At 43.2% G+C, this 25267-nt stretch overlaps 1 protein-coding gene across 1 annotated transcript in view; it reads left to right on the top strand.

Moving 5' to 3' along the window:
- The first annotated feature begins 7668 nt into the window (after window positions 1-7668).
- The window catches only part of nedd9 (neural precursor cell expressed, developmentally down-regulated 9), a 30823-nt gene continuing 13224 nt past the window's right edge, over window positions 7669-25267 (top strand). Inside the window, exons 1-2 of the mRNA XM_080735081.1 lie at window positions 7669-7850; window positions 22125-22556. Coding sequence (XP_080591207.1) covers window positions 7839-7850; window positions 22125-22556 — 444 coding nt within the window. The 5' untranslated portion in view covers window positions 7669-7838. The remainder of the gene's footprint in view (window positions 7851-22124; window positions 22557-25267) is intronic.

The raw sequence follows: 25267 nt of genomic DNA, 5'->3' as shown, positions 1-25267 counted from the left end.
TAAGAAAAAAAAGTCTGATTATCTCACGCAGTCCATGAATTCACACAGTGTGGCTCATATGGAAACTTCTTTTTTTAAAGATTTGTTTTTGGGCTTTTTGCCTTTATTGTATAGGACAGTAGACGCTCATATGGAAACTTAATCAAATAATCAAATCATTTTAGACCAATGCACAGGCACACACATGCACGCAGGCACGCACGCACGCACGCACGCACGCACACACGCACACACCACCCCCCTCATAGTCTCCAGATCAGCTTAAAGTGTCTCATTTCACTCACAGTATTGCTCTGACAATGGCACTGGCTCAAAGCACCACAGGGATTAGTGGCCTCATTAGACCTACGTGTACTCTAGTCTCTCGCTCTCACTATTTCGCTCACACACACACACACACACACACACACACACACACACACACACACACACACACACACACACACACCTTTCAATCAGACACAGGGATGGAGGGGGTCAGGGCACCGTCTGTCACCTTGCCAACCAGAGCGCTTATCACAGGGACCAGCCAGGCTACTACCTGCTACAGACGTGTCACATCAGGTCATTATCAGACATCACCTGCGAATTACAACCGTGCTGGATATCCTCAGCACCTTATCAGAAAGATAGCACTCAATAACAAGAAGGATTCTTTGGTGAAATGACTAATGATGGGAATTGAGTGATACCTATAAGTGACTCTGTGTTAAACAGACTCAACGCCGTCATTATGAGGCTTGAATGGTATAGTGTGACAGTGTTTGATGGAAGGAATGATTGGGGCGAGACAAAGGCCTTCTGCATCAAATATATTCTTCTGTGTTTTATTTTTTACTCTGAGGGTGTACGATTAAAGTTCCTTTTGGTTACATGTGTACAGGTATGCTCTCAGAGTATACAAATGGATAAATTCACACTGAGGAATGGGAAAAAAAAAGATGATCTGTGGGTCGGCAGTTCAAATCCCGGCTCCTCCTGTCAACATGTCGAAGTGTCCTTGGGCAAGACACTGAACCCCTAGTTGCTCCCGGTGAGCTGGTTGGTGCCTTGCATGGCTTCCTCCGCCATTGGTGTATGAATGTGTGAATGGGTGAATGTCATGCACAACGTAAAGTGCCTTGGATAAAGGCGCTATATAAATGCACCATTTACCATTTACTGTATATAACAATTCTCCGTTCTCGGCTCCATATATACAGCTCGACCTTATGCGGCTCTCTATGTTGTCTGAATTTTAAAACTCTACTTGACGCTGAAGTATTATCCTGCAGTAGCTGGTGACAGAATGATGAACAGTTGGCTCTGCACCACAAAGCAAGACCAATCCAGGAGTGAGTAACCCACAAGGGAAGGTGCGCAGTTGCAACGTACAATGAATGAACAGTGGGGGGACGGTAAAAAACGGGGTTGAATGCTTGAATGCTACCTTTACAACAGAATTGCCCTGGTATCCAGTTAGCGTGATTCACATTCAGCGTGAATGTTTACGTGTGCTGCGCCGTACAATCAAACTCTAATGTAGACTTTTATTGCCTTGTTTTGGGAGGCCATGGATCATTTATACCACCACCAAGTTGAAGGCCAAATAAAGGAAAGCCTTTAGCCCAGGACAAGGCACCATTCAATGCATTGAATTACAGCTGTGATAATCCAACCCTAAATGAAACTCCTTCACATTAGTGAGGTTGGTCAAGCTAAGGCTACGGAGCCCCCCACAGACATCCCTGTTTTTCTCTGATCTGACACTAATTTGGTTAATGGTGCAGAAGGCAATCCATTTCATTGATTGAGGATATCTTCCTTGTGAGAACGGTGACAAAGAAAATTAAGTATACCACGTTAGGCTCAATGAGTGGTGTTTTCAATGGAAGTACTTGGAAATGCAATGAGCTGAAAATTCTAATGGGAATTTAGGATCATTATTCCACGAGCAATAAAGAAAATATAGCATTAATGAATGCACAAAGTGTTTCCGACTCCATTTGCCTCAACATCCTGATTGATACAGAACACTGACTCCTCTGCTATACAATGAGATAGGAAAAGAAAAAATGGCTGAGACTAGGAGCCTGCAGTTTATACACAGAGAGCAACGGTGAGAGTAAGAAATACCCCGATTTTAAAAAGCGAAGAAAAAGTAAACAACTCTGAGGTTGAGAGAGGATCAGACTGGTCCCAGTTGTGTAATTACAAACCACATGTTGTCTGTTCTGCTCTGTCTCAGCACATAGGCTAGACGTGTACATATGCTGCGTACCGCATGTCTGCCCTCTCCACATTCTACAAAAACTCTCTCTGACGCCATCGTTGCTTAAGGCACGTCTATTCACAGCTTGACACAACTCCTAGGCATTCTAGATTGCCACCGAAACATAGTGACCCCGATTGTGTGCCGGACTCATAACTTCTCACTTGTCTGACCTTGCCGTGTGTGTGTGTGTGTGTGTGTGTGTGTGTGTGTGTGTGTGTGTGTGTGTGTGTGTGTGTGTGTGTGTGTGTGTGTGTGTGTGTGTGTGTGTGTGTGTGTGTGTGTGTGTGTGTGTGTGTGTGTGTGTGTGCGCGCGTGTGTGCGCGCGTACGTGCGCGTACGTGCGTGTGTGTGTGTGTGTGTGTGTGTGTGTGCGTGTGTGTGTTGTGCGTTCTATTCTTCCGCTGCCAAGCCACAAGGCCACGGAAGGTCACTGGGCACAAAGACGGAAACATTGCGGAGGAATAGGGGGCTATCCTGTCTAAAAAGCCCCAGCAATGGAGGACGGCAGCGATGGGTTGGGGGTGGGTTAGTCTGTGTGTGGAGGGGGGAGGGGAGGGTGGGCCATAAATCTGCCTGAGCCCAGTTTGCGAGAGTGTGAGGGACACTCATTCACAGGGGCCAGGAGTCGCTGAGGGGCCACGTCTAGCCTCATGGCCTTGCACAGAGGAGCTGTTGTGATGCTCCTCTCTGCTTGCACATCCTGCCTCTGTCAGTCCTATGTGCTGAACGTATAAAAATGGGCCCATGAGGGTCCATTTTTACATTGCACAGTTAAGCAAACACTCATTTTGGTGGTGAGGAACCCCAATTCGAGCTGACTTGCCTGCACTCACAGACCCCTGTGAGTGTCTCCTTATGGAAGACGTATGGCCTGTCTGCCCTCTTGTTAAAAAAGCGCTTCAGAGGGGCCCTTATGTAACCCGAATATCACAGACACCTGGCAGAGATGAAACATGAAAGGCAGGCTACTCATTTTTCACTCAGACTATTACCAGCTATTTCCGTGCTGAAATGTGTGGTCTAATAACGAGAGAGCCAGCCCCTCATCTTCAGACTGTGTAAACATTCTGCCACCTCAACCTCTAAACTTTGTTGTGCAGCAAATAGCGAAAATAGCCGATCTACAAGCTCACAACGCGGCACACCGCGATGCATTCTGAGCTTGTGGATCAGCTATTTTCACAAATTCCACACATTTTGAAAATCTTTTTGTCATTTTTGAAGATTTTAGTTTCTAATTCCCTCCTATGACATGCCCCCAAAAGAGGGACTTCAGGTTGAAAGTGGTTACTACAGTAGATGTGAGACCACAGACACTATGGCCATGCTGACAGTTGTCATGGTGACATGGCATTCAGAAGGCAGTGAGCCTAAATGGCCAACACAAATCCCAGCAAGAGATCTCTCCACAAATCTTTCATTCGCTGCTATTGTTTGACTTCTCCACACAGACATTTCAAATAGAGGATTTAGTCCGTTACTGAAACCACTATGGAAGACTACTTTGTAATGCAGGACCTCCAGGAAAGAGGCACTGAGAGAATTCTCACAGTGATCAAGACCAGGATAGTCGTGGTACAGCAACAGATACAGTATGCACTATGCACCAAAAACTGGATGCATTTGCACGTTTAAGTCATCGACAGAGATCACTGACTAATTACCTGCTCGATCCAGCTGAATATTGTGCAGAGGAGATAAACAGGCTGTTTTGGCCTGTTTTTACATTGTTTTGTCTCAGTGCTGATAACAAAAGCAGGAGGAAAACGATGTGCGTTTGTCATAGGAAACAGGTGCACATGTAGACAAAATCACGTGCCATACACGAGAAGAATACTCGTGTAACCCAGTTGGGGACCAAAGAATGGGCTCCAGCTGGGCATGGTGTACATTACACAAATGACTGTTTTGAGTGCCTCACCAAGAGGCATTCATCTAAGGATATGACTGTTTCACCGGGGACAATGAGCAGTTAGGCTCTCTCTGATTGTGATAAATGAGCGCACACAAATGAGTGGAGCATATATGGAAATGTATGGGAGCTGGGGTAATTAGAGGTATTTTTTCCGGGTATTTTGAGTCAGCTTGTGATCGGCAGCGACCACAACAACAACAACAACAACAACAACAACAACATCAACATCAACATCAACAACAACAACAACAACAACAACAACAACAACAACAACAACACACAACTGTAAGGCGCGCCACAGACATATGCATGAAACATCTTCTCCTTATCGTCTGAGAATGGCCACTGGGAGCGCCGTACTAATGCATTGTCAATGGAAGTTTGTTTGGTGTTTTGTCGTTGCCGTGTCTCTTGGCCAAAAGACAGGCTGCGGTTGAGCTTGAGACACGGCAACGACAAAAAACCAAACAACCTTCCATTGACAATGCATTAGTACGGCGCCCCCAGTGGCCATTCTCATACGATACGGAGACGATGTTTCACGCATGTGTGTGAGTCCAGCCTAAGGCGCGCCACAGACATATGCGTGAAACATCTTCTCCTTATCGTCTGAGAATGGCCACTGGGGGCGCCGTACTAATGCATTGTCAATGGAAGGTTGTTTGGTGTTTTGTCGTTGCCGTGTCTCTTGGCCAAAAGACAGGCTGCGGTCACGGCAACGACAAAACACCAAACAACCTTCCATTGACAATGCATTAGTACGGCGTTCCCAGTGGCCATTCTCAGACGATAAGGAGAAGATGTTTCACGCATATGTGTGAGTCCAGCCTAAGAGTTCTGTTACACTGCAAAGTCCTGAGTATTAAAGTAACACAGAGAGTGTACATTTGGAACCAAATGGACCATTACATGTCCATTTGGTTTCATTTGTATGCTCTCTGAGTTAAATTAACTAACCGTATCACAATACATGGAACATGTTGAGATCACTGTGCCATGACCTTTCTGTAAAGTAGGCCGGTAGTTAGTCAGTATGCAGATCTTCACCACATCATCTAGTGCTGTGATCTGTATATACACATAGCTATGAGCATAAGCATTTTTTCCTGTAAAGATATAAAGACCTTCCTGCCAGTTTCACAACTCATAGATGCTGCAGGGGTGTGGTTTCTCACCTCTTCTACCATACACACAGCATTTATACCTACATCCGCATTGTCTGCGCTCTGCACTTAAAAGAGGGTGAGTTTCCTTCTGTCTTAAAACACTGCTTTTAGCTATCTAAAAATATCATAAAAAGGTTCACAACTGTACTACTGCTAGACTTCTCCACAGACATATTTCAAATGGAGGATTTGTGCCTCTACTAACTACTAGACTACTTTGGAAGGTCAAGTGTTCAAATAGTGCTGGTTTTGTATTTATTTTTGTAACAATATCAAATTATTGTATGTTACTGACAACGGGTGCGTTTTGATGTTGATGCACAATTTAATATACCAACTATTTAACACAAAGAAATTAAACTAGACTCAAAGTTGCACTATGTAGCTCTTTTTGATTAATACACTTTAATTTTGTCCAATCTATATGGTCGAGTATGGTAATACAAGAAACGTATACAATTGGGGTAGTTGTATTTTTGTCTCTCTGCTCTTCTATTGAGATGTTTAGATCATGTCTCACCTAAACACAGGATCTGGCATGAATGTTGACCTGATGGTCAAGATTCAATTTATCCCCTGAACAAGAAGGCAGGCTCTATTAGCTCAATGGTAAAAATGTCAGCACGCAGGAAACGGGGTTGAAATCCAGGGTAGAAGAGGCATAGTGCAGCTTTAAATTGAACTCAATGAACATTTCTATGACTATTTCAGATTTAGGTCTTTTGCGTTTTGGAAAAGCATGATCTATTTAAAGTTTTAATGTTGATAAGTGGATAAAATTGTATTCCTCTGTGTCAATTTAAAAATGTTGTGTTCTGTCAAGTTCTAAGTGAACAAACAAACTAACAGCAGGAGCAAGTGTTGTGCATTTTTAGGAGAGCAGAAAGTTGACATACTGTACTCATGAAAGTATATAATTCCTTGGGTTGAACTCATGAAAATATAAATATAATCCCTTTGATTGATCGATGAATTGATTGACTTCATTCGTCAGAAATGTAAACAGCACAGGTACAGTCAGACATAAGGCTATGGATAACACAAAAATGTCCTGGGGACTTGCCATAGTGGTTCTATGTATTCACTTCATGATACCTTAGGTAGCCTACGTAGTGTAGTCGATGATATGTATCAGGTTTATGCGATCATGCAATTCTCCAACGCCAAGTTTACATGTTTACAATGCCTGCTACATGGCATAGGATTTTGATGTGGCAACGATGTGATTTCATTGGGGTAAACCATGAAAGAGAGGAAAGAGGCCGGACACTCTTCAGCCACGATGCAAATAATTTATTTACCAACGTTTCGACTGTTGCCAGTCTTCATCAGGGTTTGGGGTAAACCATACCATACTGTATGGATAAACTTGAACTTGAATTAAAATGAACTTTTTTTCAGAGAAACAATTTGACAAAGACAAAGTAGGCAAGACGAGGTGCATATCAAGTTCTGATAACATAATCATGAAAGGGTGAGACACATTCTTAGAATACTTCTGTGGATCTACTTTAATAAATTATGTCCCAAACCTATATTATATTAGTAAGGCAAGTGGAAAGTGTCTTGAATTATATTGAAGTTTATTCTATTTCAATGTACCTGAGGAAAAGTCCCTTCAGTTTAACAATTGATTATTTATTTCCTCCTTTAGGTTCATCAATCCATACTGCAATCCTAAGAAATAAAGTAAATGGGCCATCATGCTTGCTAAATGTGAGAGGACGGAGCAAATTTGATTTTAAACGTACGGAAGGAAGAATATATGTTTCTTTAGTCTGAAAATAAGCTTTTCACATAAATTCAATCAAAACATGTAATCACTAGGATAAAGAGTGAGAAATATGTAAAGAACTAGACAAATAAAAAAGGAAATTGTATAGACAATATTATTTGTATAGCCTATATTATAATTATTGTGGTATACATTTAAAATATGGGTATTTAACACAGAGAATGTACACATGTACACTCTCTGAGCAAGCAAGTTAACATTGATTTCAATATATAATTTGGGTTTTCAGAGAGAAATACCATTAAATAAAGTCAAACTGGGGGTGCTTGAAATTAAAATGGTTGAGAATGTAAAAATCTTCTGGGGGTCCCTGGCATATCTATTCGCGGGTCCGCGGGATAATAAGTGTCAATTTGGGGGTCCTTGGCATGTGGCAATGACATCATATTTAAAGTAGGGGGAGGGGACAACGCATTGTTTTGACCAATAGGAACCGGTTCATGCAAATGAGCTAAAAGTCCGTCATAGTGTAGTGTAATGTGTGTGTTCTGTTAGAATAGGACTACAGACTAGAGAGAGAAGTGGATTCCGTGCGACAAGGAGGGAGGATTCACACAGTTCCTCGTATCGTTCTGTTGCCGATTCTCCATGGCTCTTTAACTGCAAACAAAACATTCCAGTTCAGTGTTCAGATGTGCGCTCTTTGATTCCATAAGCGGATATTTTACACTTTTTCGTGGGATTCGAGGAGAGGTCCAGGCGCTCACAATGAAATACAAAGTAAGTAATGTTCCATCCATGCAGTGTAACGGGAATAAGTTATTCGAGATAAGCGCTTCTTTCCCTTGTATTCGTGTGTGACCATAACGGGCCAAATACGTAATCTACTGATCGCTGTTTGGCTGGTCCTTCTTTAAAAAGTCTTGCATTTGTTATTTATTTGAATTATTTCAGTGATTTTAGTTCTGTGTGTGTGGTGAATGGTGATGAATAATATACAGCCCCGGCCGGCCGGGGGGTTCATGACAAAACCGGGTAGAACCATTTATTTCAAGAGGTCAGGAACTGAGTTCAGAATACCGTGGCTAGATGTTGAGATGGTGATAATAATGTGCACTCGAACTTAGCTTGAATCAGTACAGTGTACTGACAGTAGGCCTACTACTCACATGTAAAAGTATCAATGTAGAAAATACTCTGTTACAAGTAAAAAGTCCTGAATTCAACATTTATTTGAGTAAAAGTACAAAAGTGTTGTCATCAAAATGTACTTAAAGTACAAAAAGTAAAATAACTCATGCAGAATGTCAAATTTTCAAGTTTTCAAATGTATACTAATGATTTGAAAATAGCAGATCTGCAAGCTCACAATCCCTCAGTTGTGAATGTAGGTTTTGTAATAATAATATAATATAACTAGTTACTTTGTAGATATAATAAAATCTACAAAGTAACTAGTAGTAGTAGCCTAACCATAGTTTTCAAATAAATGTAGTGGAGTAAAAGTACAATATTTGGATCCAAGATGGAGTAGAAGTAAAAGTATTGGAAATTGGAAATACTCAAGTAAAATACAAATAACTCAAAAGTGTTGCCTACTTAAGTAAATGTACTTGGTTACTTTACACCTCTGGATTGAATTTAAGGGGGACAAATCTTCAGGGGGGAATATTCCGAAGAGAAGCTCTTCACATAATCTTTCTGTCTTTATTTACCTTCTCTCAATCTTAAATCGCACAGTATTTGGGGCCCATAATTCCCCTAAGTGTCCCAGCTGCCTGACTGATGTTATTGTACATTTGTGGGGGGAATGAATATTGCTGCAACTCAAATGACTAGGTAGCAGTTAAGACATATAGACACATTCATTATTCCTGTGTGCCATTACTTATGTCCTTCTCAATGACCCCCTTGCTGTTCCCTTTGAATGTGAGGCTCCAGCTTTGTTTGGACAATATTTTGTTTGTTTACATCCTTGTGTGGGCTGACGAACAAACGGGACATTCATTTGAGGTCAATAGACACCTCTCAACCTAAAGCAGCTTGGTGAATCATTGCTGTCGATTTTGCATGGCTATTCTAATCTATACAGCCTTTTGAACCTTGTTTTCAAGATTGTGTGTATGGTGCAGTGAATGGAGACATGAAAGGGAGGATAAAGAGTTGGGTTGACACAACAGTACTGTAGGTCATGCCTCATGAGCCATGCCTACGTGGTACATTATGCATAGTTACTGACTGACAGGCAGAACCACCAGGACATCCCACTAGCCTACAGAGACTCTTTCTCAGCACACTCTGCACATAGTCCATCGCTGGTCTTATTTTAGATGCAACTGTTGCTCACTAAAGGTCTTGTCTTGTGACAGGTTAGTCGTTGAGTAGTAATAACCTGCTGGCTGTGAGGTTTATCAGACACAGAGGAAGCGTTTGGATTGGCACCCATGGAAACTTGGCATCTTGTGAACTTGTAGGCCTACCATTCAGTACATTCTCTCTCTGCACACAACACTACAGCTCAGAGATAATGAGAAGATTCACTTCCGACTTTGGACGGATGCCTGAACCCCGCTGTTCATGAATGGAATTCTTTTGTCTGCCTCAACACTATGTGTGGAATATAGGACAGTTGGCAAGAGATGTCCAGGTACACTACAGTAAATTGGCGCCGTGGTATTTCAAAACCACCCACTCCTACTAAAATAAGCAGTACACTGTGTAACCCCCGTTTTTGCCCATTTTTCAGACCCCGCCCCATTATCCATTTGTAGCTCTGAGGGAGTTAAACAGAACACTCATATCAGGATTCCACAGTGTGTAGTCACAGTGTCATTGGTTTGGTTCCGTAAGTCCTGTCCAACAATGACCTGAGACCGGCTTCCCAGGGGATTCTGTGATTGTGTGGGTGTGTGCGCCATGTGCTTGCGTCATGTTGACTCATTGCCCTGTTCCGTGCACCATAAACATACACAGCAGTAACAGAGATGATGGTGGTTTGCTTTCAGTTAAGAAGACTACATATTTAGCAAGCCTCTGGTAATACAATGTAAAATCAATCTTAGTGAAAGGTTAATTTAACTCTGAGAAGTGTACAAAAGAGTTACATTTTGTTACATTTGTACACATGTTACAAATGGATAAATCCACACGAGGATTTTATTGTGTATAGCAACATCAACCTACTCCCATTCAGAGTTATATTCTTCAGAACTGAAAGGGATAAATCTGTTATTTGTCTGCTTGACGACAATCTAACTATATGCAATCTTTGTGACGTAAACTACTCCACTTCTCTGTCTCTTCAACTCTCTCTTTCTCTGCCTGTTGGATCATAACCATGTTGAGATATGGAAAGCATAGCAAATAGCACAGTCACCCAATTGTGCAACAGAGAGAGAGAGAGGCCGGTGGTGTATGTGGTAACAGCCATAGATCTGACCCGTTTCAAATGCACATTTCCTGGCCTGGTGTCAGTATATCCTAATGCAGGGGTCTTCAACAGGGGGTCCGGGACCCCTAGGGGGTCCTCAGAGTTACTACAGGGGGTCCTCCAAATCTTTGTGGGATAGAAACTTGTTTTTCTCCTTTTTTTTATTAACCATTCGAACCCTATAGCGTCCATATTCTGAGAACTTTAGCCAAAAATAGCAGATCTACAAGCTCACAACGCCTCGCGCTGCGGTGGCACTGATGATTGTGCAAACGATGAAACTATATGGATTCTGGTGGTCCCTGCTTCATCTCTCTCTCAGCTAAGGGGTCCTTGGACTGAAAACGTTGAAGACCCCTGTCCTAATGCTATCCTCTTTTTGTTGGAGTTCTGTTCCAATCCTCACAGATTCCGCCCTTCAGATCTTAACCCAGTCTAATTCTTGTTAAATATTTACAAAAGGCGTTTTATGTCCCCCTATCAGCTCTTGGCATTTGCTTGTCGTCCTCCTGGCTGAGGTAAATTATCCACAGCTATATTAAGTGCTGAATTCCTTGCGGAGGGCGGTTATGTTTCCACACAGGCTTAACTAAGTGCAGTGGCTCGATGGCGGCATCTCATATGTCCTGACGGTACGTACTACTGGCGGCGGCGCGTCAAAACCCAGGGGTCAGCCAGCCAGCCGGCTTGGGCCAGACGCCGTCCCCTTTTCTGTGACATCACAGATGTTTTCCAACAGGTGTGTGCAGGTGTGAGGGGATTGCTTGTCACTCCATAGGTCATCTAATGCGTACAATCCCCAAGTTGAGACCATACACAGACAGATTTCTTTACACTCGGGAACAAGCATAGAGAGAAGCAATTAGCTGCTTTCAACCTGGCGTCCCTATTTTGGGCATGTCATTATATAAGGGAAGGATTTTCAAACATTTCCGATACACAATCTCACACAGCTTGTATTTGTCAAGCCATGTAAATAGGGTTAAGAGCACTACTATTACACATGTTTTTTTTTCCTTTTTCTCGGGCAAAAGGAGGATATGAGTCTTTGGATCCTCCCCCATCTTCATTATGACAGTGCACACACACACACACACACACACACACACACACACACACACACACACACACACAGACACACACACACACACACACACACACACACACACACATACACACACACACACACACACACACACACACACACACACACACACACACACACACACACACACACACTAGGAGTCCTCTTCCTTTTCAGTCATTCTTTTGTAGCTTACGTAACTGTGGCAGAAATAGCTTCAGGACCAGAGTGAAGAGTGATTAGGTGAACCAAAGTTATACAAAGTCCAAGCCTGTGTGTGTGTGTGTGTGTGTGTGTGTGTGTGTGTGTGTGTGTGTGTGTGTGTGTGTGTGTGTGTGTGTGTGTCTGTGTGTGTCTGTGTGTCTGTGTGTGTGTGTGTGTGTTTTCTTTTTTTCCTGGGCCCAGGTTCCAGGCAACGGCCCAAAAAGAGAGTGAGTTGGAAGCGAGCGAGGCAGACATTGTTCTCTCTCCCAGTCTGTGACCGTGGATGTCAGAGGAGGAGGAGGCTCTCTCTCGGATACTGAAAGGGAAAGAAAATGAAAGGGAATAGGAAGTTAGTGGGTGGGGGAAGAGGTGGTGTTGTGGAGGGGTTGTTGGATTCATGGGGGGATGGGAGTTTGGTGATTGTGGACCTCTCACCGTGAGAATGAATAAATAAAATGCACTCCAGGCCACTGGTTCAATTGGGGTCCAGAGACACCCAGGGGTCCTTGAGGGGGGATCCAATGGGTGATGGGTCCCCAGCAAAATGAGGAACAGCTTAGACACATTTTATTTTTCTACACGTTGTGAGCTTGTAAATACTCTGTTTTCAAAAAACCTTTGACGAATCTTGACAAATCATCTCTTATTAAAAACAAGGAAACAAAATATTTTCAAATGGTGGTCCACAGCCTTATCATTTTGGGGTCCTCCACAAGAATGCATGAGAACCACTCGGCAACTGTGCCTAGCAGGGTTGTGCTGAAGTTGCACATAATTGTTTCAAGGTGCCCCTTGTTAATGAGGGTTTGTTTGGAGGGGGCACATACTCTTCTCTGTGAGAGTTTGTGTGTTGTTGTATGTATTTACTGTATGTGTGCTCATGCTAGTGTATGTACCTTTTGATATGGGTTCCATTGTGTGGAAAGAGCACTTCTCCAGAGACCTTTGTATTCTCCATGAGAAGAACAGGGTTCATCCATGAGCAAGCTTCACACACCAGTTAAACAGTCCACCCCCTTGTATTACTTTGCCTCTGTCTCACGGTTGGCCTTAGCCCACACATGATTTTTAGTAACTTATTGAAGCACAACAATTAGGATTTTATATCGTTGTTATCGGGCAGAAACCTTTTATATCCGAAACTGTTCGTTTTGCATTTATCATAAGTGAAAATAGCCGATGCATTATTCTGTCCTTCCTTTTATTAGTAAAAAGAAATTATATATATATTTTTTTGTTCTGCCTTATGTCTAGATTTGTCTAATTTGGTTCTCACTGGTGTGTGAGATGTAGCTTCTACCATGTCTCTCAAGATGTTCCAGGATTCCCTCTCCCCACCCCCCTCGGCCATCCCTAACTCCACCCAGCACCGGATTTTCCAAATCAAGCATGAAGAGCTTTCCCCCCATTCTGAGTGGATAAGGGTACCCCAACCCCCTGCTGTGCCCTCGCACCATGGGCCAAGTCTTACCATTTGAAAATGATGACCAGGAAGGAAAAAGCGAACCTACCTAACACCAGGGACAATGCATGTAGTCATTTCCATGGTTAACCTTTGGCGGAAATAATTTTTGACATTCCCCCCTTCCTCTGAAGAATGTCAAGTATTTTGCAGTGATCTTCTAGTAGTAGAACCCTGTCAACTAATTTCAGTTGGATGGATGGAAAGCCTGCCCTCATGTCAAATAAGAGGAACATTAACAGCTGTTACCATGGGGGTCTGGGAAAAACGTCAAGAGTGACCTTACAAATGTGGGCTTCAAAATTACAACTTTGATCGTGTGTCTGTAATGCTTTGCTTTCAACTCATGGTCTTGTTTGTTTGACTCAGTGAAGTGGCATATCACTTTTGATAAAAACACATTTCACTGGCTATGGTGTTTGAAAGATTGCCTCAGAAAAACAGAGGGTCATAGGTTCGTTCCTGGCGAGAAGCTGTGTGTGTTTAATCCTCGCATATCCTCCCACAACAAAACAATGAGCCCAAAACCAAGTCCTAATTATTGGGTCATTTTGTAATATGACTGGATGTTCTACACATTCCCAAAATTCATTGAGTAAACAAATTAGTCACCCTTTCCCCACAGGCACATATGTTGGGGGGGAAGGTCGTGGGATTAGTTGTTTGGCAGAGTTTTTTGTGTCAAGCGCGGAGTGTGAAATCGGGAGGACAGTGTGGCAAATGTGCATCTCATTGGTTATGCCTATATGTAAAACCATGAAATGTGGGCCTGCGGAGATACCATAAAACATATCTCTCTCATCACGACCCATAAGCCCTTGAGGGATTATCCAGCATCTCCTAGGGTTACAATGGCGCTCTCCTGTAGCACAAGTCCACCACCCTCACTTGGCACAATTAAAATCCCCCCCCCCCCCCATCTTCACTCGCTGAGCTCTTTTTTTGGGCCCCAGAGTATGTGCATACCATCCGTAACGTAGGTTCTACCATTGCATTGTCCTGGCACAACCGACGTGAGAGACTGTTACACACAACATGCAAGCCTAAAGCCTGATTTATATTTGGTTGTGCACTGTTGTTGTGCACTACAAGCTCACATGTCGAATCACGTAGATGAACTTTGTAGATCTGCTACTTTCCGCACGCGGCACCGCTGTACGAGGGATCATAAATTAAGCACAAATAACCCCTCCCTATCACTGAATAGGATACATACTTGAAAGAATATATCCACACTTCCACAGTGTAAGTTCATTTTATGTAGGCTACATATAATTGTGGTTCCATGACCCGAGCAAGGCAGGTCAGGAGGATGTTGTGAGAAGGAAGGCAAGGTGGGTCCCCGTGTCGTGTCCCACTCTAAATTCCTCAAGGTGGTGCAGACGCAGAGCACAGGAACTGCTGCAGGCTAAGGAGGGCTGGGTGGACATCGAGTTACCTTTTGAATGTGTCAGTAAATTAATACCACCTTGAACCGAACGGAGAGGGAATGGAGGGCAGCTAAGGGAAGACGGGCGGTTTTATTAAGCAGTTACAGTAACTCACAGTCCCCGTGATTTAGTCAATGGCTGTCTTGTCTTCTTGTGAAGCTACCAGCATGTCCTGCCCATAACGTATTTCATGTGGACTTTTACTGCTGTTGATAAAGGTTGCCTGGATGTTGTTTTGCGGTTTGAATGTGCAGTTTGACAAAGGGAATGTGTGTGGGTATTTATTTGGTGGATATGAGTAGAAAATGCAGTAATGCTAAAACATGCTGTGTCTGCGGAAAGGGCGGATAAGAATCAAAATCATTATATTTTCCGGGGAAACTCCATGTTACGCTGACGCATGATTTGGGTGATTCAGTTAATGACGAGAGAGTCTGTTTGATGAAGTCGGATTTTGACAGAAACGAGATTTCAAATTGTGATGGTAAGTTATGGGTTGTGCATGCTGTGGGTTGTCACAGCATGCACTGTGGTTAGGCCTAACATGGTATAGCATATCCTGTTGAAGATGGTTGCCTTATTCGGGGGGAGCAAGTATGACTAGATGGGGTTTTTTAGGGGTGGGGAGATGTGATCCGTCATAAGGGTGTCATTACTCAATGCACTAAATAGGGCCATTTGTTCTGTCTTGAATGTGGTTGATGTTAAGCTCCATCCCGGCATTTTATCATGATGCAAATTTGTGTTGGAATGAAATTCATTAACTCGTTAGATGTTTCAGTGCAATGACTTCTGTTTTCTACAAAACTGAACATATGAGTATGACATAAGAGTGTTTACTGTTTATTGATAACAATTCACATTCATAGACATTTCCTCTGTCTTATAAGCGGTGTGAATCAGTTCTCCAAAAAGGACTGAATCATAGAAAACATAACGGAGGCCCCATGCTATCAATAAAAAGACAATAGGAGGATTCATTCATTTTATTCAGAGTGCAGGGCTTTGCTTTATTGATTGCAGTTCGCTACCGTTGCTTTCATGTTATTACTCTGTAATTGCATTGACCTTAGTGCATACACGAGGCATCAGTCAATATGCGAAACAGCATAGCACGTGCTGCTATTTGCTTGTGTGGTAAGTGATGAAGTTGAATTGTGCTCACTGAAAATGGAAACACTGAAGTTGTGATATGTTTCTTGGCATTAAGACCACTTCAGAAATAGAGGAGATGAGGTTTTTACCTAACCTGATGTGTAATTATGTTATTACATGGCCACTGCCAGAGGTTACATGGAGGCTGTAATCAGTCGGTCAGCCTGCTAGAAAACTGCTCAAATGAAGAAATTGCTGTGTACTCTTGAGTCCCGAACTTCTTCCCATGAGCCATTTTCTACCCAGAACCCCTTTCACACGGCCCATTTATTTGAACTGGCTCTCACCCGCAGCAGCCTTAGACTCAGAGGAACGGCCCGTGAAAGTCATCAGGTCCTCATTATCGTCATTACTATAATTATTTTCTATATTTACCTATGTGAAATGAGGCCAAATGAGTGTGCTGGTTCACCCATTCCATGCACCACCCCAGGGCATGTGTTACAGTGGTATGGCCCTAATTCTTTTTACACCAGCCCACTGCTGATGTACTCCATGGGGTTTTATAGGAACAGTATGATGTTCTCACAGTTGGATCCAACCACTTTTTAGGGGGGAACAGGGGAGGGTGGATGGCTGAGTGTGGAGGGTGGATGGTTTGGACTAGGGGTGTAACAATATAGTAACTGTATCGAAATATCGTTTTCAACTTAAAAAACCGAAGTATATCGAAATGAAAACAGCTAAAATCGAATCGTATCGTTTTATTTTGTATCGTATCGAATCGGCAGTGCAAAGAATCGATTGTATCGATATTACCTTCTTGTGCATTGTATTTAGCATTTTTAAGAAGAAAAAATAAAAAGGAGGGGTTTCATTACTTTTCCTTTCCATAAAGCTACACTGGTCTATCGATAAATGTGTGTAATCTCTGGGTTCATGTCAAGGTGCAGGTTTGTCAACATACAATGACCATGTATTTGGCAGATAATCACTGTGTTTACTTATTTATATCCATAATAATACATGTTTCCCTTAAAAACCTGCACTATCCACACCTTTCACACAGATTTAATTTCTTTGATAAATAGTTACTATATCGATTTTAAATCATTGAATCGAATCGTATCGTGTCGCCATGAATGAACCAATATCGTCCATGTATCGTATCGTCAACCATGTATCGTGATATGTATCGAATCGCTATTAAGGTGTATCGTTACACCCCTAGTTTGGACCGTAACACGTCCATGCCTCTTTAAATGTGTGACCCCTCCCGTTGCCGTGGGGACGCAGATCTCATGCGATGTGTGGTGTGGTAGTGATTCTGGCTGAGGTGGCGGGGGAATTCAGAGCGCGTTGCATTTGTGAGCTCATTTACCCAAAGCCACCTTCACTAGGCCCGACGTGTACTCTAGAATCGGAGCCAAACCCACCCAGAGTGCTCTTTACTGAAAACAGAGGCGGGGCCCTTGCTTGCTTTCAGTGGCAGTGTGTTACGTAAGGGCTTCTTATTTCTGGAGTGGTCAGCAGCACAGGGTACGACGAGCGCACCTTCCGCACAAACGAGCAAAGCAGACTGCTATTAGCGCTCAGACGAGACACCATGTGGAAAATGCACTGTTGATGTAGAAGTGTATGAGTCATCACTCCCCCCCCCCCCCCCCCCCCCAAAAAAAAAAGAAAAGGAAAGAGAGAGGTATTGGAGGAGTGGGGCTACACAGCTGTGTCTGGAACTTTACACGCGCTGCTCCAGGTGTGAACCTAAACGGCTCCGCTTTGTACTGCTTTTCTCCTATTTAATTGCTTTCTAATGGCTTAAGCACACGTTTATTGAGAGATTCTCCGAGGTATTTATCAGTCTCCAGGTGTTAAGACTAGAGAGACACATGAGCAGGCATTAGGTCTCCGTGATTATGGCTAAAACGATGGTCCGGATTAGGATATTTTGCTCAAACTGCCTAACTGTATATGTCACTTTAATACTTTCATATTTTAATATTGTAGTCATGAGTATTAATCATGATTATTGGCAACAACAATCTTTGGTGGAAAAACATGTTTTTATCATTTTCTTACTGCCTTTGTTGCTCACTGTGTTTATCTGTGCCATGTGCTTGGTCAAATGGTATGTAATAGCCTCTGTGATTTATTGTTCCTTTGCCAGATGGATGGAGAGATGGGCTGTACAATGTTCTGGTTATATTAAATGTTGTGTTCTGTCAGGAGAGGAGTGTAACGTGTAACAACTGACCAAATAAGGTGTTTGATTTTCGAATTATTCATTCATTCATTGTGCAACCCTCACTGTGTGTGTGTGTGTGTGTGTGTGTGTGTGTGTGTGTGTGTGTGTGTGTGTGTGTGTGTGTGTGTGTGTGTGTGTGTGTGTGTGTGTGTGTGTGTGTGTGTGTGTGTGTGTGTGTGTGTGTGTGTGTGTGTGTGTGTGTGTGTGTGTGTGTGTGTGTGTACTTTTTACCACCTTGTGTACTGTCATAAACATGAGGCGTGTATCCTGTGTGGCCCAGTTATTTACAAGCCCTGAGTCAAAGTTGAAACACTTTTTTTATGCCATCGTTATCAGCTGTGGATCAGTTACACAAGCAAATGTTGAATGATTGCCTTGAACATGCCAGTCCACCATCAGTCCACACACCTCGACCAATATGTTGTTTTAACACCGTTGCTGTCACGCAAATACACCAGTCAATTCATTGACAACCTTTCAGGGGAAGCAAAAAAAGGGAAGTTACCTACAGAAGTGTGTTTAACAGTGCGTAAAAGATAACTTCCCGGAAGACAACACTCATCTGTGTAGGTGAAGCATAAGCACAGGGCCCACCCCTCTGCCCACTTAGAAATGGCAAACACATGTGTTTACAGGCGGATCAGTGACAAGCATTGGAGTCACCTCGTTCTGACTAACTAATGTTTATGCCTGAGATATGACATCTGTTTTAATAGTCAGTTTCACCTGCTCCAATTACAGATGTGCAGTGTCCAGGAGCAAACAAAAACAAGCAAACGGGGGCTGATCTTTCCCGCCCATGCCTCACATGAAAGGGATTTCCATGTTTCTGGTCTCCATTATGGCTAACAACCTGTTTGTATTCCCAGCAATGACACACTTAAAAGACTCTCCAACCAGGGAGCCTCTTCTTTGCCCCAGACGGTCCTGGAAGTCTCTGGTCCTGGAACAGTTAAATCATTTACTTTTATAAATAACCAAAATATATAGAGACCCTAGTATTTAGTTATTCTGCTAGAAGTCTAATTTGGTCAATATAGAACTATAAAGTCAGTGTTTACTTTGGCCGCATCAAAATATGTGATAATGTAACTCTAAATATGTAAATTGTTACGGTTTGAGAGTTAAATTGAGTTTACATGTGTTGTCTATATTTATATTTATGTTGTCTAAGACTGGCTCCTACATAGCCAAACTTTGGACAGAAGGATGTTGACGGTGTGAAAGTTTGTCAAGTTTGTCGACCATTTGTTTCCTGGTATATCTGTTCCAGGAACAAACCACCACATTTTTTCTTCACTCGGACTGATGTCAGACTTCGGCAAATGTCCAGCTACTCACACAAAGTAGTTCACTCATCAACAGCCATGCCAATGATTCTTTGAACGGATGTGTCATCACTGGCATGTGGTCGATTAGCCAAGAGTATAGGCAATGATTGGCTACGGTTTTGTGACACTTTTTTGCCCGTGACTCCTTATGTGTAAAAATCTTGCCACACAGACAGACACTTGGGCTTTGACAGCCAGCAGCTCCATTTTGAAACTATTTTGGAGTAGGCAAATAATTGTATTCGATGAGCTCCAAGTCAAACAAATCTGTTATTGAATCTTTTTCTGTTCAACATGTTTTGATTTTAAAAAGTAATACATTTCTCTTGTTCTAGAAGGCTGAAGGAGTATGAATAACAATTGCAGTAACAGCTGTGTTGATTTTTGAACAGAGAAATATGTTTACTCGCTCTGGCCTCAGTTCATGACAAATATTCAAAAAGGTATTCGAAACTCTACTTGCTCCTTTATTATTGCCTTTGTCTTTGGAATGATTTATTTTTGTTTCAGTGCAATGAATTACATGTTCTATCTCACATCTATCATTTTGTAATTGTATGCTCAGAGAGGCTTAGACTGTGTGGTTTTGGCGGATTCAGACACGTGAGCTTTTCTTTAAAGGTGTCTCACTGTCATATCAGCTTTTATCTTCATAAAGCTTAGTAGGACTTGGCTGGTCTTAGCTGCCCAAATAGAGGTGTTTTTACTTGTTTGTTTTTTTGGTGTGCCAATACATTATGTCTCAAGACCGAGAGTTTTGTTGTTTTGGCAGTTGATTATAGTTGCTATAATTAGTGGAGACGTGGGAGTAGGCAAAGAACTATGTTACAGTATGTCTTTACGTTTTGTTTTGTTTATAGGAGTGGTCTTGAACTACTTTATTTGAGTATGGAGCATTTGGAAGTTAACCTCATCAAGTTTCATGTGATGCAACATAAAACCAAAAAGTGACAAAGCATTACAGTTTAGAGCTACTTTAAGCATGTTTGACGTCAGCTTGACGGTGTTTCACTCTTATTTCTCACGGATAAAATTACAACTACGCTAAACCGTTGGAGGGGCATGAGAGTGAATCTTTGCAGTAATCCTTGTTTCGTTTCATCTTAGATGAGTGCCCAGCCCATTGAGATGAACTTATTTTATTCAAAAATTAGATGTCCACTTCCATTGCTCTGGGGTCATGTTCAAGTGTGTTACAGGCCTGCAGATGAGCTAGCTGGTACCGGCTGAGGTGATTGTGGAGGGTAATTGTGCATTGGGTGTTGCTGTATAATGGTCATGACGGCATACTGAGACAATGAACAGGGAGAACAGACTCCCAGCAAGAGATAACAATGTTACCGGTGGAGAATGGTTCACATGGGAATCTTCTGAATCAGGCTGTGGAGGGAAAGATGCATGGCTGAATGTTCGGGGAGGGCTCAGCCCAACAGCAGCCCAAAAGTAGGCTTCCTGATTCCCACACTACAGACTAGAGAGAGGGAACCAGTACCACTACTGGCGGAGGCGAGAGATGTGTTTGTATTTATGGAAGGGAAACAAACAAGACATTTAAACTTTGTGAAGATTACGTTCACAAAATATGTTTTTGTTTACTGTTTGCTCCCTGTGCTGTGGTGATGTTTGCTCCAAATTTCTGTTTTGTGTCAGATTAAGTGTCCAGTGTTATCCATTTTGTTTATTTGATATGCGCGCATTCATCCCGTTGGAGTTCACTGTGTGTTTATGATTACAAAAAAGTGTATCTAGATGTGCATAGCTCCTCCAGTTTGATGACTTGTCATGATTATAAGAAATCCCATTCCACTATTTCAGTGCTGTTGCAGAAATAAGGGCAGTGTGTTCTAGTAGTACTGTATTTACAATGGCCATCAGATGAGTGCCTTTAGCAAGGTAATTATTGGTAAGTGGCTCTCAGACACAATGGTGACTTCCCTTTGGGCTTTGCTATCTCCAGATCTGTGGCTTTGAGTCATTACACCACCATTTACCAGGCGAGCCTGTTAGGTAACTGTGCCCTGCAGCGCCGCATGGCCTGAGAAAATCCTATCAAGTTCAAATCACTTTGGAAGACATCTGGTCGGGACCTGAAGGGGTAATGCAATTTTGAAAATTGCTAATTACAAGTGCACCGAGTAGTTTCTCATTGTATTCACCAGAGCGGCATAATTGGCCATATTCACATGGCGGCCATTTTTCCTCTTACTTCATAGACGGGGGTCGGAAACGGAGTGAGGTTTCCCCATAATATGCCTTTAGGTATAGGGTGCTAGCTTTTGACTCTTTACTGTATAAACTTGTGTCTAATTCAGTGGTTCTCAGACTTGGGGTCAGGACCCCAAGTGGGCTCCCCAAATTATTTTGTGGGGTCCCCAGATGATTAGCTTAATGTAACTTATTTTTTTCACTCAACAGTAAACAAAACAACATACAGTGTAAGTGTATACAGGGTTTCTGCACATTTATAAAGTGACAATTTAAGGACTTTCAAGGCCGTTTTAATACCAAACTGGCCAAACTGTCAAATATTAAGTAAGCAAGAGGCGAACATTGTGAAAATAGTTGATCTACATGGTCAGGCGTTGTGAGCATGTAGATCGGCTATTTTCACAATATTTATCTGTGGAACATTAAATGTAATACCTACAATTCCAAGTGTTTTTCAGGGTGTGGGGTCCCCTGTTCAAACATGTTTATTTTGGGGGTCACGGCCTGAAAAGATTTGAGAACCCCTGGTTCTAACCGGCGTCGTGTCTGTTCTCCCTCTGCTCAGAACCTGATGGCCAAGGCGCTGTACGACAACGTGCCCGAGTCCCCCGAGGAGCTGGCCTTCCGCAAGGGGGACATCCTGACTGTCATCGAGCAGAACACGGGTGGCCTGGAGGGCTGGTGGCTCTGCTCGCTGCACGGTCGTCAGGGGATCGCCCCCGGGAACCGCTTGAAGCTGCTCATCGGGCCCATGTTCGAGGCCCAGTCCCAGGCCTCTGCCACCGCCGCTGCTGCCGCCCTTCCGTCCCCGGGTCAGAGCGCCGCCGCCTACCAGCAGAAGGCAGGCTCAGCTCAGAGTCTGTATCAGGTGCCCCCGTCCTTCCAGAGCCCGCAGCAGCAAGGTCAGCAGAGCATTTACCAGGTGCCCCCCAGCCAGGATGTCTACCAAGTACCCCAGAGGAGCAACAACCTCGCTGCTGATCACACGCCCAGCAAGGTGAGAGATAGGATAGTACACAGACAATAATATGCACACTCAAAGTGATATAGACCTTACACAGTAAAACTAAATGGTTGCAAATCGATAAATTAACACTGACTGTGTTTGACTGCACGGGACAGTTTACAGATTTACGGACTGGAGGTTGTCACATTTTTGTCATTTTGCTTCTTTATTGCTTTCTGTAGTATTACCGCCACCCTGTAGTGTAGCCTATTTCTGTACATGGCTACTAGTGATGCGTGGATGGCGGTTTTAGCCACGGTGCACCGCAGTGATCCGCCGATGGATTCGGATTACCTCAAAAGCCTATCCGCGCATCACTAATAACTACATATGTACAGAAATGAAATGTGATAGAGGAGTGGGAGAAAAGGGAAATATACTGTATCCTGTCCCAGAGAAAATAAAATCATTTCTGACGTAGGTGAAAGAAAGCGGAGATTGTTCGGTTGAAACCGACCACCAGCACCAACCGCGTGGCATAGACGGGTTGTTTTGACGAGAGGGAGAATTGAAAATAATGTGTGGATGCGTACGTGCAATCTGTGCATGTGTACATTTAGACATGACAGGACCTAAAGCGTTCATATGGTGAATGATGCCATTGCGTCAGTCTTATTGCGGGGAGATAGAATCACACGGCCAGAGGGATTGTGGGTCTGCAACGTGAACTGTGCACAGGGTGTGCCTGTGCTGTGGCACTCAACCACAGAACAGGGTAGTGTTTTATGCACAGCTCCCATTCGGAGCTGCTTGTGTGCTGGCAAGCTCTGTGCTGCAGAGCCAGACGAGCCACAGTGAACATGGGGAAAACTCGTGGAAAAGCAAACAACACAAGGCTGGTTTTTTTGCATTTTGGTGGAGTCCAGATGCCTGAATGTAGGTTGCCCTGTACTCAAATGCTATACACAGGTCGCTGGCAAGCCAATTGCAAAAACCCATGGCCCGGTCAATTACAGTATATGGCTATTTACACTACAGTGGCCTCCTAGCAGCATGTCCATCATGCTACAGTACTATATTTGTAGCACGGAGCTGGACATTATATCAGTGAAGGCATACATCTAAGTCTGTCTGTCACAGACACAATGGCCTGTAATAGCAGAGAAAAAAATAAGCAAGCAGTTTTCCAGAAACCTTTCCCATCGCTTTTCATGGACCGGCAGAGAAATCATTCTGACATATGGTGACTTGGCAAGGGTGGGTTCAAACCTTGGATGCATGAGAAAAATGAAATCCAATGCTCTTATTCATTTACCCGCGCTTAACTAGCTGTACTGTAGCACCTCACACCATAGCATCTGTGCAGGAGACGAGGATGGTTATTATATCCTGCAAAAGCCTTTTATATCCTGGGGTGTTTTTTTTTCCTTCTTTTTTTCTTTTTTTTAACAGAATGGCATTAGTTGTCATAGAAATGAGCTAAGGTGACTGGTTGGTGGGTAAATAGGGAGCAGGCGCCAGGAGCTTAAGGGACTGTGATTCACGGTACAAGAACGGTTGTGATAAGCTAGACAAACCCAGGGGCTGGGGGGGTGAGGAGGGGCTTGGAACAGGAGGCCTGTCATTCACTTGTACCCCCAAACACGCAAGCATGCACACACATGCACTCGCGCGCACACACATACACACAGGAGAAGGGTCAAACGACTCCTCTCCTTTGCACAAGTTGCACATAGGACTTAACGCGGTGGTATTAAAAGGGCTCAGGGTGATAACATGGAAAATTAAATGCTGTTCTTGTGAAAATTCTTCTTGCGCTTGCAGTCTGTAATCATGTTGTTTGAGAGATTATATTAAATCTGGGATATTTAGCCAACCCTCCAATCTGTGGTAGTCAAAGTGGTGCAGATTCCAGTTTCTGGCTATTAGGGGAAAAGGACTGTGTGTGTGCGTGTGTGTGTGCGCACACACTCACATTTGCATCCCTGACAAAGAACATGCAATTCGTACATATTTGTTTGTGTGTGCATTTGCATGCATTTCGGGGGGGAATGCAATTCGTACTTATGTATATGTGTAACAGAGCCCATGTATAAAATATACATATTTCTCTGTGTGTGTGTGCGTGCGCGTGTGTGTGTGTGTGTGTGTGTGTGTGTGTGTGTGTGTGTGTGTGTGTGTGTGTGTGTGTGTGTGTGTGTGTGTGTGTGTGTGTGTGTGTGTGTGTGTGTGTGTGTGTGTGTGTGTGTGTGTGTGTGTGTGTGTGTGTGTGCGCGCGCATCATGGAGAATGGTCTGATTTGTGACTCAGCAGTTCTCCAATGCACCACATGGATGGTGTGCTTGATGACAGGCTCTGCACATTGACGCATGTTAAATAGTCTGTTCAGGTGTCATGTGGAGTGGTAATAGCTGCTGGTGTAGGGAAAGGAATGGTGTTCCTTATTGTTGTCACACATGTATGTATGCATTCATTGCATGCTGCAGACAACGTGCTTGTTTCCTAAATACCGGTAATTATGGAGATTTAATCTAATAATCCCCTCTCCATAGTATGCCTGATTTGGATAGTTGGTTTGCGCATCGTGTTGCACACTAGCAATAGGCAATCTACAAGCTCACAGTGTGCCCCGATGTTACTCGGTTTGAACTTGTTGATCTGCTATTTCTGACATGCGACACAGGCGCGCATCCCCCCTCCCACTCTGATTTTTTAAAATGCTTTATGTCCTCCCCTGTGCGCTCTTGCAAGCACACATCCTC

The sequence above is a fragment of the Nannobrachium achirus genome (genome assembly GCF_963921795.1).
Source record: "Nannobrachium achirus genome assembly, chromosome: 10".
Classification (NCBI taxonomy): domain Eukaryota; kingdom Metazoa; phylum Chordata; class Actinopteri; order Myctophiformes; family Myctophidae; genus Nannobrachium; species Nannobrachium achirus.
Note: the sequence above shows the minus strand (reverse complement) of the source record. Positions and strands in the feature narration are given on the sequence as shown.